At 41.4% G+C, this 14,522-nt stretch overlaps 1 protein-coding gene across 2 annotated transcripts in view; it reads left to right on the top strand.

The window, feature by feature from the left end:
* The first annotated feature begins 5,514 nt into the window (after positions 1 to 5,514).
* Positions 5,515 to 14,522, top strand: part of ACYP2 (acylphosphatase 2) — a 124,444-nt gene continuing 115,436 nt past the window's right edge. For both annotated transcript variants that reach the window (XM_040993470.1, XM_040993469.1), the window contains exon 1: positions 5,515 to 5,759. In XM_040993470.1, the coding sequence (XP_040849404.1) occupies positions 5,618 to 5,759 (142 nt within the window). In that variant the 5' untranslated portion in view covers positions 5,515 to 5,617. The remainder of the gene's footprint in view (positions 5,760 to 14,522) is intronic.

The raw sequence follows: 14,522 nt of genomic DNA, 5'->3' as shown, positions 1-14,522 counted from the left end.
TATTAATTGAAGTACATACTCTTTATATTTCCTCACTTTTAAAATTTTATTTTATTTTATTTTATTTTTTTATTTTATGATACAATTCCTTAGGCTATGGGACTTCCCTTGCCCCTCACAAAATTTCCTCCCCCTCACTGATTTCCTCTATATTATTATAGTAGGATAGTGCTTCATAAACAGTCATAAGTCCATCATCTTGTTGTTTAAGTGTATCCTGACATCGCAGGTATGGACAATGGCAGACAGTTCAACATTTCCTCACTTTTTAATCTAAATTTATTTTTCTCTTCCAGAATCTCATCTGGGATACCACCCTAGACTTAGTCCTCCTGTCGTCTTAGTCTCTTTTTAGGGTGTCCCCGGCCTACTTTATTCTTGATGACTTGAACAGTTTTGAGGCTTGCTAATCAAGTATTTTGTGGAATGAAATGAACTATTTTTATTTTAAAGCTTCATGTAAAAATATCATACATAAAATAAAATAGAATAGCTAATGCCTCTGTTCCTATGACCCAGCTCCAAAAACTATCACCTTTGCCAAGTTTATACTATCTAAACTTTTCTACTTCCCCATCCCTGAAGAATGAAAGAAAATCCAAAGTATTAAATCATAACACTGTTACATATCTCAGTATATGTACATATTCAGGCTTTTAAAAAAGTACAAGCCCACAATGCCATCATCACAGCTAAATAAAGTGTATGATGATTTGGTAATATTTAGTTAATGAGTCTGTGGGCAAATCTCCTCATTGGTGCTAATATGCTTAGTTCAGTTTGCACATTCAAATCAGTATCCACACATGGTTTATATTTTGAATTGTGTGAATTTGAAAAATGGGCCTTTTGTCTGTGTTGGCTGAAACCTGAGACTGAAAAAAAATTACCTACTAGGTGCTAGATCCATGTGTTATACACAAGAGGTATTTTTTTTTTTTAATTGAAGAAGCTTAGCCTGACAACTACTGCAGCTCCAGAGGATTTCTTTTGTGAAAGATCTTGAATAGTTGTGGCCTTTCCCCATTAGAAAGAGAGAGAGAGAGAGAGCGCTAGAAGGGACTGGGCTGATTGTTGAACCATAGCTGAGTTAAGTACAGCGGTAAGGATGTGGCTGGACATACCTGGATCCTAAAATAATGCCCACCAAGCACAGCTGGATTCAGAATACCTGGTTACCTCTCACCGTGGTAAGGCAGGCCTAGGAGTCCCCACAATTAGATGAGTGATGGCAGGACAGGATCTGTGGTTGTTACAAATGGATTCTCACCCACTTGGCTTTCTTGCGGGAAGCTAGTCCCAGCAGGAGGTCTGAGTGATAGCATTTAGAACAGAGGTTGGGATGGAGTTGTACAGGAGGCAGGCACTGCCTCTTTAAGGGAATAGCAGCTAGGAACTCTGGATGGAATAAAGCCCTATCACCCTCCCCGACACAAGGGCTCCAAAGATTCTGGTAAAAGAATTAAACAGCTCTAGATATTGGCCAAACTCAGAGAGCCCACACTGTACCTGTTCCTTCTGATTCTCAGCTACAAAAGGGAAGCAGAGGAAAGGTGCCTTCTTTCCACCCTAGCCAGGGGAACCTAGCTGGAGCAGCGAAGATGCTTTAACATGAGACTTTCTTCTGAGTGTTTAATATGAAGTTGGACCATAGAAACGAGACCTGATACAAACCAGGGAAGGAATTCCTTCTGGGAAGAACTATTCCTTCCCGATAAAAATGCTTAAGCAGTTTTCTGATAATTTGTAATGAAACAAAAGCCTCTTCTGGGAAACCAGCTACTCAGTCAGCTAACAGGCCACTCTCCAGTGATTTTGAATTCAGTTTAATAACAATTATTTAACCATTTATTTACCTATAAAGTATTTCTTCCAGGGGGAAAAAAAAAACCCTAAATTGGCTTGCTTAGGCTTCTTCCCTTGTGGAAGATAACAGTTTGTATTTTGTTGAGTTCTGCTCTTTCAAAACTGTTTAGATGGATAAAATAACTTGGGTTGTCCTTGAAATAAATTTAACCTTGATATTCAGTTTCTGAGCCTTCACTCCACGGATCACTCAGAACAGGCCCTTCGCGGTTAGGAATCAGAGACTCACAGGTGGCTCCTCCACAGCTGAAACATCGGACACCAGACTGTCTTGTTCACCCTATTTCACAGGTTCGGGTACCTGGTTAGCTTGTACACACATATTATATAGGCAGGACTTTCCTTTGCTGTCTACTACCTTTCCCTACAGGAAAAACAAAGAATTTTAAAAAGTTTAAGGCAGATAATGATTTGACCAGCTTTTACTTTCAATCAGTGCTAACACAGAGCCTTAGTTTTCTGCAGCTGTCACTCAGGTCACAAAAATCTAGCATTCTTGCATAATTTAATCATGTATGTGAAGCACCTGCATACATTTGCATAAAAAAGCCAAATATATTTTACACTTATATAATATTGGTAACATTGCAGTTGAATTGAAATTGGTATAACTGAAAAATAATTTGGCAATATGTAGCAAGAACAACAGATGCATTATATCCTTTGATGTATCTGATGTTAGAAGTATTCTAACCTCTTTCCTAATTTAAAGATAGGACAAGGAAGCTACATACATGAATATTTTCTTCACATTATATTTTTGTGGTCGTGAAAAACGAGAAGCAGTCTTAACATGTTAATAGCATACACTCAGTAGGTAAATTTATAGTTACAGCAAGTTAAAATATTCATATGACAAGGAATAAACATTCAGTTCATGCTGTAATTACTGAAAGTACATATATGAAGAAAATACATAAGAGTGATAATAATGTGAAGATTAAATTACTTTTTCCATTTTTTAAAGAAATTTCTCTAGATGCTTTTGTTATTTGAAAGTAGCTTAGGGGCCTGGCATGGTAGCCTAGTGGCTAGAGTCTTCACCTTGAATGCGCCGAGATCCCATATAGGTGTCGATTCTAATCCCAGTGGTCTCATTTCCCATACAGCTCCCTGCTTGTGACCTGGGAAAGCAGTTGAGGATGGCCCAAAGCCTTAGGACCCTGCACCCAAGTGGGAGACCTGGGAGAGGCTCTGGGTTCCTGGCTTCGGATCGGTTCAGCCTCGGCCGTTGTGGCCATTTGAAGAGTGAATCATTCAATGGAAGATCTTCCTCTCTGTCTCTCCTCCTCTCTATATATCTTACTTTACAATGAAAATAAATAATTCTTTAAGTGGCTTAAATATTAGAAACATTTTCTTAAAATTTCTGAAGCCTTAAGAATCACACATCATTGACAATTCATGTTTAAATGGTACACAGAAATTTCCATTTGTTAATGTTCGGCTGTTGGCAGACACGGCAAATTTCTTAGCTAAGCAAATGTCAGTTGTTGCTATAGCACATCTAAAATTAAAATAAAGCTACATAATAATTGGCATAGCAGTACTCTTGGGTAAATATGGAGAAAAGTCAAAGACTGATTAAGAAAGGAAAATGTCAACCTTCCTGGGGAACACATGTGACTTCATGGGGAGGACAAACCAAATAAACAACTGGGATGAAAGCTGCCGAGCACTTGTAAAGATGTCTGCACAGGCTGGAAGAGATTCTGGAGTAGGAGGAGGTGTTCTAGATAAAGCAAATCCAAGAGCAATTATTATTATTATTATTATTATTATTTTAATCTCTGCATTCAGACAGCAATATAATCTAGAATGTCTTGACTCTAGGTCAGCTGCAGGACTGTCAGGCGAGCAGTAGATAAGAGGTTACTGGAGGCAGATGCCATTAGGTTTTATTCTGAATGTAGTAGAGAGACTCTGAAGATATTTGAGAAGGATTCAAAAATCCGTTTGATTATATAATTTTTAAAAGCTTATTGTCATTCTATCTGAAAGGAAGAGTCGTCCAGGCAAGGCTGGGTCAGGCTGAAGCTGACCCAGGAGCTAAATCCTGGGCTCCCACAGGACTGGTCTCTGAGCAGTTGAGCTATCATCTGCTACCTTCCAGGAGGCGTCTTAGTTGGAAGTTGAAACTAGGAGCAGAGCTGACACACTCTTCTATGGCACGTGGATGCCCCACACAGCACCCTCACGTGGATGCCCCACACAGCACCCTAACAGTTGTACCAAATGCCCCCTCTTAGTCACATTCTATAATTTGCATAGAATAAATTGAAAGGGAGATAAAGAAGATCTGTTATAATAAACCAAGACCTGATTCATTGTATTAGGAATATTGGAATTGATTCCTCCAGAATATATGTTACTTAAAACTGGCTAAACCACATTTTAGTGAAAGTTTAGATAATTTTTGATGTTTACTAATAGAATTGGCATATAATATGGAACCAGGTTGGAGTGGATTATTTTAACTATGTGGCCAAGAAATACGTGGATATTGAGGCTGATAAATAAATAGAGAAATGCAAACCCTTACAGGTAAAAGGACTTGAAATTCTAGAAGGTGACAGACTATCTAGCTGTGTCTAGATCCCTTGGAGCAGTGGATTGGTTCAAATTAAGTCGTATAATAGATTACCAGGAAATAAAATTCTCTAGTCAAACTGTCTCAACGTTCTAGGACTTTATATATTGCTGAAAAATAATGAAGATCATAAAGGACTGTGTGATAGAACATTCAGGTAATTACAATCTCTCCCTCATTGTTTCTAGAAACTAGCATAAGATAGTTTGAAAATTTTTGTTTCTTGTCCCTTAGGGAATCACAACCAATTTAGAATATAGATTTTTCTGACTTAGGAGAAAAGCTAAAACGGATACAAATCTCATGAGTTACCTCATAATCACTAGATTTGGCAGTTGTCTAAGCATTTGATAATTAATTCACCCTGCAAATACCCTAAGCCACCCAAAGCAGGCTCTAAGTTTAAAAACAAAAGCATTTTATGAGTATTTATTTGAATGAGTTGTAGATGGAAAGACACACACACACACACACACACGACTGTCTGCTGGTGCACTTCATAAACGGCCACAACGGAGCTGGGAACTGGGAGCTTCTTGCGCTCAGGTGCAGGGGCACAAGCATTTGGGTCATATGCTGCTGTCCCACGCCCATTAGCTGGGAGCTGGAAGGGAGGTGGAGTACCCAGGATTCGAACTGGAGCCTATATGGAATGCTGGAGCCAAAGGCAGTGGCTGCACTGCAGTACTGGCCCCTCAAAAGCCAAGCCTTGAGGATGAAGGAATGGGACGTGGGTCCGAGGGTACAGTTTCAATTGTTATAATTTCCGGAGGTCTGTGGTGGAGGATATGAATTATGGTGACTAACAACGTACACTTGAAAATTATCACCTCGTTGCTCTTGCTACAAAAAAGCAGGTGAGGTAATAGATGTATTTTGGATTGATTTAACAACTTCACAATCCATACGGCTATCAAAACAACCTCGTATGCTACAGCCCTGAACAACTGCACTTTAGCAAAGCTGGAAGAAGCCGGGGCACATCCTTCCCGGGAAGCCAGTGCGGCTCCGCGGGCATGGCGGGTAGGGCAAGGCGGTTTCGGGCTCCTGGGCCCAGAGCCCTCGTCGCGCCCGGCGTCTCATTTGCAGTCCTTCGACGCGTGACCCCGGCGCGCTCGCGTCCCGGGCCGGTGGCAAGCGCGGGGTGCGCCCGGCGGTGCCATGTGCCTCCTCTCTCGCGCGGCCGCAGCAGTCGCCGCGCCCCGATTCCCGCTCCGGCTCCGCGGCAGAGGGCTTGCCGCCGCCATGTCTACCGCCGGGCCCCTCAAATCCGTGGACTACGAAGTGTTCGGGAGAGTGCAGGGTAGGAAGCCCCTACAGCGGGGAGTTCCAAGTGGAATTACCGGAGGCAGAGGGAGAAAGCGGAGGGAAGGGCCGGCCGCGTCAGGACGTCCTTTCTCGGGGACGGAGGTGGGGGAGCACTTCCGCTCGGCCATGACACAGCAGCCCCGGTGGGGGGGGGCGCGCATGCGCCGCGCGGCTGGGACGTGCTGCCCCGGACTCGGGGTCGCTTGGGATGGCGGGGTGTCCGGGGCCTGGCGGGGCGTCCGGGGGCCGAGGCGCTGCCCTCCGAGCCTGGAACACCGATTCTGGACTTGGAAAGAGAGGGGGCTTGCGTCACTTGACCGTGCGGCCACCTGGGCTTGAGACATTGAGGACGTTTCCGAGTCGACTTTGTCAGAGGTCGCACTCCGCCCAAGCTTTTTTTTTTTTCCTTATGTCACGTTTAGATAGCTGGAAAGACATAATGCCTGTCTCCCTTATTGATATTTTAGATATCAGTAGATATTGATATTTTAAAGTCAGAGTGCCAGACCACTCTTTAAAATGTACGCAGTGGCATGATGTCGTAATGTCACATCTACGTCATTCATATAAAGTAGCTCCGTAATGTTGGTAAATTTTACCTCCTGTGTTTTTCTCACAACTTGATTTTTGTTTTACTTTCCCACATAATTGCATCCCATTGTTAGGCTTATAGATTTCTCATAGTTCACCCTATCATACTTTTTTTTTTTTTTTTTTGGCAAAACGGACTGGGGTTTTTCAGAAGGGTTGTAGGGCATGGAATTGAAAAGAGAAATTTGGGCCCAGCGCGGTGGCGCAAGTGGTTAAGGTCCTCGCCTTGCACGCCCAGGATCCCATATGGGCACTGGGTTCTATCCCGGCAGCCCTGCTTCCCTTCCAGCTCCCTGCCTGTGGCCTGGGAAAGCAGTCGAGGACGGCCCAGGGCTTTGGGACCCTGCACCCGCGTGGGAGACCCGGAAAAGGCTCCTGGCTTTGGATCAGCATAGCATCGGCCGTTGAGCTCACTTGGGGAGTGAATCATGGGACGGAAGATCTTCCTCTCTGTCTCTCCTCTCTGTATACAAACGCCGAAGATCTTCCTCTCTGTCTCTCCTCTCTGTATACATCCGCCTTTCCAATGAAAAAATAATAAAAATAAATCTTTAAAAAAAAAAGATAAATTTGCTTTGGTGAGAAAAACGTTGAAATCCATGTAATGCTTTTGATAATACGATTTTTCCATGGGCTTTTTGTAGTACCTCTGTGTGTGTGTGTGTGTGTGCGCGCACACACACAGATAATTGTAGGTGACTGATTTTTCCTTATTTCTTTTGACAGTAAGGTTCTGAATTATTAATTTTGTCCTTCCAGATAGAGTTGCCCTTAGGATTATTATAACACAGTAGTTTACGGCCATAACACCCGAACACACCTAATCTAGCATTATTATAACACAGTTAATGAAAATAATGTAAATATCCTTAAAAATATGATAAGCAGTGAATTTAAAAGGTCAATTTGTAGTAGAAATTTACTTCTTAAAATGTTGGAAACATTCTTGAGGCCTAATACTTTTGGGATGCTGTATGAGGGTATAATTAAGAAAATGCGGAAATGCCCCCCCTTTCTTAGATTTATTTATTTGTTTTTGTTGGAAAGGCAGATTTACAGACAGAGGAGAGACCGCGAGAAAGATCTTCCATTTGCTGGCTGCACTCCCCAAGTGGCCGCAACGGCTGGAGCTGAGCTATCTGAAGCCAGGAGGCAGGAGTTTTTTCCGAGTTTCCCATGCGGAAGCAGGGCCCCGAGGGCTTGGGCTGTCCTCCCCTGCCTCCCCTTTCTAAGGTGCCTTTCTTTCAAAAGGTGACTGAAAATGGTGATAAGAAAGGGGAACTATGGCAAGCAGGCCTCAAACACATCTCACGTCACCTTGGGCAGACTATGTACGGAGGCTGAAAATCTGAACGTTGATTTTAAAAATTATTAATTGATTTGTATCTTTTAGAAAAGTTTTTGGGATTGGTATTGTGGTATAGCAGATAAAGGGGTAAAGCTTGCGATGCTGGTTTGAGTACTGGCTGCTCTGCTTAGGATCCCTGGCCTTGCTAATAGCGTGGGAAAGCAGCAGGAGGTGGTCCAAGTGTTGGGGCTGCTGCACCCACATGAGATGAGGCTTCTGGCTCCTGGATTCAGCCTCACCTGGGCTGGCCATCACAGACATCTGGGGAGTGAATCAGTGGATGGACTTCCTCTCTCTCTCTTTGTAATTTTGAGTTTAAAAATAAATGAATCTTAAAAAAAGAAAGATTTTGGAAACAGACAAGATAATTATACAGTCGTTTGAAAAATGGCACAGTAAGTAACTGAAATGCATTACATAAAATACAAAAATGATTGCAGTGATTGTTTGACAAAATGTTTGATCCACTGGACAGAAATGGCAGTAGTTAGGAAATAGTAGGTCTCTGTGTGTGAAATTTACTGGGAGTGTTCGTGTGCTGAGTACCTCGTCATTATTGATTTCATTCTTATCACGGTTTTCTGAGGCACATGTTTTATTCCTGTTTCAGCAAAAAGACACGTAGAGGTTTAGTCACTTGGACAAGCCCTTAGTTGACAAATGGGATTTGATTCTATGCATATCTGACTTTAAAACTTGCATTCTCCTATTATATGACATTTTCAGTATTTTAAAAAATTTTTCAGTTTATTATATTTTGATTTTCAGTATTTAAAATTTTCAGTATTATATGACATTTTCAGTGTTTTTACTAATTTTAATTTTATATTATAATTTTACTCTTGTGCAGATGGTAGTTACATGGTATATAAAGATAAATTTGAGGCAATAACAAAAATATAGAAAAAGAGGTATAGGGTGTAAGTGGTTGATATGGCAGTTAAAATGCCTGTGTGGAGGGCCCAGTGTGGTAGCCTAGCGGCTAAAGTTGTTGTCTTGCACATGGAATTCCAAGTTCTAATCCCAGTGGCCCCACTTCCCATCCAACTCCCTGCTTGTGGCCTGGGAAAGCAGTAGAGAATGGTCCACATGCTTGGGACCCTGCACCTGCATGGGAGACCTGGTGGAGCCTCCTGGCTCCTGGCTTCAGATTAGTGCAGCTCTGGCCATTGCAGCTGTACCTGGATTTCATTCCTAGCTTTGCTTGATTTCTGACTCGAGCTTCCTGCTAATGCAGATGTAAGGAGGCAGTGATGATGGCTCAATAGTGTAATTGGGTTTTGAGCCGCCAATGTGGGAGACCTGGATTACATTGCTGGCTAGTGGCTCTGGCCCTGCTGTGTCTCTGGCTCAGTCCAGCTTTAGCTGTTTTGTGCATTTGGACCAGAGAATAGGAGTTCTTTCTTTTTTCTCCCTCCGCCTCTCAAATAAATACAGAAATAATATTCCTTTAAAAAGTAAAAATTGTTCTACCACATGATCTGTTGACAGAGGCATTTGCACTCCCGGGTTTGTGGCAGCACTGTTCACCGTAGCCCAGAAGGGGAGCAGTCTGGATGTCCCGTCACTGGTGAATACACAGATACAGAACATGTGGTGGCTATATACAACACCAGTCACAAAATGGGTGAAATCTTAGAATTTGCAACAACATGCATGGAATGAGAGTAAAGCTGATAAGCCAAGCAAAGAAAGACAAATAGCACATGATCATACTCATATTTAAACAATAGCTTGCGTCATAGAAAAAAAAGTATAATGGTGACTGCCAAAGGCTGGGGAAGGAAATAAGGAGAGAGGGATGAAGAAAGGTCGGTTGAAGGCAACTAGATTATAGCCAGAGAGGAGTAGGTAGTTATGGAGCTCTATTGAGTATTAGGATGACTGTGTTTTTCTCTATTTAAAAAAAAACCTAGAAAGTAGCACTATATAGAGCTGTTAAATGCTTGGAAGAATAAATATATTTAACATATTTGAATTTTGTACAATGTGTATATATAAGGATACAGCACATGGTATCCCGTAACTATGTGCAACTTTGTATTTCTGTAAAATTTTTAAAATAAAAAATTTAGAACTGTGTATGTTTTTAAAAAGAAGTGTCTGATACATAGATAGTGGTGTTTAAAAATTAAACTTTGCTGCAGTAGTTCCTGTAGTTTGTGATGTACTGAGTGGAGGCTAACACACTCCTCACTATTGATTAAAGCATAGTACTTGGTAAGAATTCATAACCACCAACCTGATCACACCTGCATCGACACCCCATGACCTACCTATGGTTTGCCAAGCTCTGTACTTACAGCTCTGCGAGTTTTGTCTTATTTAAGTGTCATCCATGTGAATTTTAGCCATTTTTTAAGTGAATGGATGGAGGTACTGAGGCCCTAACAAGTGAATTTTCCTCAGGTTACACTGAGAGTTACGCTATGAGGCTGGGATTTGAACCTTGCCAGTGTTCATACCAGAGTCCGGGCTTTTCATCACTGTGTGTGTCTGACTGGTTGTCTTCTCAAGTCATCTCCTATTCTGCCTCCTTTCTAGCTTTTAGTGAATCTAGTCATTTGGATAATTTCTGATGACTTGGAGGATTTTTTGACTGTTTTTTTTTTCTTTAAAGATTATTTTATTTGAAAGGCAGTTACACACACACAGTGGGAGAGAGAGAGAGAGAGAGAGGGAAAAGAGAGATGTCATTCAGCTGATTTCCTAAATGACCATGGCCACATCATGGGCTTGACCTGGCGAAAACCACAAGCTTCTTCTGGATCTCCCTCATGGGTGCAGGGACCCAGCCACTTGGACCATATCTGCTGCTTTTTCCGGTGCTAGGCATGCAGCTGTATCAGAAGTGGAACCAGCTTCCTTATGCCATGCTGGCATCGCTGGGGGTGGTTTAACGTGCGATGCTGTTGTGTTGACCCCATAGATTGCCCTTTTGAAAACAGGTAAGTGAGACCTGGTCGGTGCATAGCACACTCAGAAAAACTGTCTCTAGCTGACACTGTGAATGGATCTGTGTCTGTATCTCACAAAACTGCTTACCATTTTCTTGATGATTACCTAAGAAATAGATAAAACCTGTGGGCCATATATCTGAGGAATAAAGATTATATAGAAAAAATTGACAATGAATTATTAGAAATAAAACTTAAGAGAAAATGAAATTAAAGAGAACATTGTAGAATTCAGCCAATTTAAAAGTATTGGATAATGAAATTTTAATGGACACTGACTTGTTAGAAATAATGGCTGGATCCAATGTGATAGCCTAGTGGATAAATCCTTGCTTTGCATGTACCAGGATCCCATGTGGGTACCAGTTCATGTCCTGGCTGCTCCACTTCCAATCCAGCTCCCTTCTTGTAGCCTGGGAATTTAGTAGAGGATGGCCCATATGCTTTGGACCCTGCTCCGACGTGGGAGACTCGGAAGAAACTCCTGGCTTCTGGTTTCAGATCGGCTTAGCTCTGGCTGTTGCGGCCACTTGAGGAGTGTACCAGTGGATGGAAGATCTTCCTCTCTGTCTCTCCTTCTCTCTGTATTTTCTTCTTTGTGTATACCTGCCTTTCTCTCTGTATTTCCTTCTCTCTGTATATCTACCTAAAAATATAAAATAAATCTTAAAAAAAGAATTAGTGACTATGAAAGTTAATTAACAATGAAGAAAGCTGTAATTGATAACATTTAATGTGGACAAAATATGGAATAACAAATTTATTATTAAGGTATTTATATGGAAAATGTCCTTTATGAAAATTATCTCAGTGATATAAAAACAGACATGACAGAAGTGGAAAGTGATTTAACTTTTTTTTTTATAGAAAATTCATCAGTGAACTAAATTAGCTTACTGGAGTTTTTCACAGAAAATATTTTATAGCTAAAAGCAATGTATCTTATAGTTCTACTTAAAATGTTTGAATTTAAAGCAATCTTGGTGACAAAATTACAACCAAAATGTCCTGGACTGGGGACCATTATGCTCAGTGAAACAAGCTGATCTCAAAAGGAAAAATATCACACGTTCTCTCTGATATAAGTAACATTCATGCAAAATACAAAACAAATAGATATATAGGGAAGCAGGAATATGTACATATATTCTTATAGACAAACTATATAATGGAGATCAGAATACTGGGAAGTGAAGATACAATGTAGTATGTTTCTCTACTCCTGAATAAAAGGAGGACTCCCACTGAAACTGTTAAATATACATTGACAATATATTGGATTTTCTAGCATTGCCTATGCTTACAGTGCAATGATACACTTAAATAACACAATGTTGGATCTGTGATTGTTGCTGAAGGACTATGCTACTGTAATAACATGAGGGAAAATAGTGGGACAGGGAGGAAGGGAGAAAGGAGAGGTGAAGGGGGAAATTCCTATACTTACAAAACTATCATGGAAAAGGAAAAAATGTTCTGGAGGTCAGATATGATCTACTGTTTTTATTTCTTTCCCATCCTTCTACTTTCCATTACAATTATTCATGGACATGTCTGTTTTTCGCAGCAGATGGTAATAATGGTATTTTGAAGGTCAGCTTAGTGGCTTGTTTTTATGTACCCCACAGGGCCATGTCCCTTGTGGGGCCTTTAGAGTGTCTCCAATTAAACTGACGTGCGCAGGAATAATGAGCTCAGAGAGGAGACCAGTGTGTGATGGCTCTTTCTGCTATTTGAAAGATGTCGTGGTGTATGGCTCTGGGGGAAAATATATACCCTGCATTAGTGGTGAAAGTGTGAGTGAAGCAGAATTTTATTTTGGTAAGGAAAGCTTTTCTGTTAATGAAAGATCTTTGAAACCATGGAAAGGGCTGCTTTGTGATAAGGCAGTGACTAGATCATTTCCCGCATTCTGAATTGCCACATGTAGTCAGATCCCAGAAGGAAGGGCATATGACAAAAATGAAACTGCAGTTTTACATCAAAGGATACTGACCTTAAAATTCATTATATGGTTTCTTTGAATGCCAGCATTTCTTCCTAGACTTACAGCACGATTTGCTTTGTAAATGTTCATCTCAGGTTTCTCACTGATGGATTCTTTCACAGTGCAAGGAACAGTTGCAAGAGCGAGCCTCGCCTGTGCAGCACATTGTGCTTAGGGTTTTCAGGACTGAAGGGGCTGCTGTCTGGCCCAGTTTGCAGAGCAATGTGTCTGTAAAAAACTGGCATGTGTCCTACCAGCTTCCCTTCTCTTTGACAAGTGATGTGGAAGCGGTGTGGGGAGAAAGCTCCAACACAGGCTGTGTCCTGAGAGTGCTTGCTGTAAGCTGATGTTAGCAAGCTGCAGAAAGTCTGTCTCCACCTTCACCTCCCCTTCTTCTGTAGACGGCTCTTGGTTGCACGTTATTGCTTTCAGTTATAAGTCAGGACTCTGAGAAATCGTTGGAGAATATTTCAAGTGGGTGATTGAGATTTGGACGGTTGATTCTTACATGGTTCACTGCTTTGCAAAGTTAATGGCTTGTAGGTCTTGGGATCCTGTGGCACACATTGCTTCTTTAATAAAATCATTTGTAGTTCTTTCAAAATGTTTGGACTAAGATGAAATATCCGTGTATTTTCTGGGGTTATAAGGCATTAAGCAGATAGATACACCATATACCAGGTAATTAGAGCTTCCATTTCCTTTATTGCATATTATAGTTAACCTTGGTGTTCTGTGGAATACCAGAACCTATTATCTTCACCTGACTGCATTTGGTACCCATCATCAGATCTCCTATTACCGCTGCCTCCTTTTCCAGCCTCCTCTAATCACTGTTGTAGATTCAGGCACACGTTGCTTCTATGACTTTGAAATATGGGTTGTAATTTGAGGAGTCCCAAGCTAACACCCTTGTTCATTATGTGAGGTATTGGCAAAGCAGATAAAAAAATGAAGCAGGATTTTGTGGATGTAATGCATAGCTGCAGGCGGACTTGATAATAATCCTCACAGGCGAACTAAACACACCCGCCCAGGCACAAGTAGGGCTACTCTGGGATAGAGCACAAGACGTGGTCTCCGTGGGCATCTTGCTCCCGGCAGAAAGAAGGAGCAGCACCTGGGTGACATATGTTTCTTCTTCTAAACTTGCCCACAGATGAGTCACTGCATGTTGCTGGGGAGAACTTAGGAGCAGGGAAGACAGTGGCCAACCATGTCATAGCAATGTATGCTTCTTCTAATATTATTGGTAGGGAGGAGGAAACTTTTCTCCTCCAAAATGACATCTAAAGAGAGCTCACAGATTTAGTTTTGCACCTAGCAATTCAAGATGGCGTGCACTGCACATGTTTTTTCATGTTGAGTGATAGAGTAAGTCATGGGGAGTAAAATTGAAACATGGCTGCCTTTGTTCTGCTGATAGAGATGGGAAGGACTGTGTCACAGCCTTGTTTTCTGCTTTGTGGTAGTTTTAAAAATCTGAAATAGGGGCCATGCAGTGGTATAGTAGGTTAAACCTCTGTCTGTGGTTCCTGCATCCCATATAGGTGCAACCTGGTTGGAGATTTGGCTACTTCACTTTGGCTAATGTGCCTGGGAAAGCAGTGGAAGATGACTCAAGTGCTTAGGCCCTTGCACTCACATGGGAGACTTGGAGGAAGCTTTTGGCTCTGGACTGATCTAGCTCTGGCCATTGCAGCCATTTAGTAATAAATGGAAGCTCTCTCTGTCTCTCCATCTCTCTCTGTTACCCTACCTTTTAAATAAAAGTAAAATCTTTTAAAAATGTGAGATACAAGTCATATAACACTAAATATACAGTGTTACATATTAGGATATTATATTATGTTAGAATAATATATTAGAATATTC

Source organism: Ochotona curzoniae, unplaced genomic scaffold (assembly GCF_017591425.1).
Source record: "Ochotona curzoniae isolate NIBS_2020 unplaced genomic scaffold, NIBS_Ocur_1.0 contig_883, whole genome shotgun sequence".
Lineage (NCBI taxonomy): Eukaryota > Metazoa > Chordata > Mammalia > Lagomorpha > Ochotonidae > Ochotona > Ochotona curzoniae.
The sequence above is the reverse complement of the archived record's forward strand: the minus strand, read 5'-3'. Positions and strand labels throughout refer to the sequence as shown.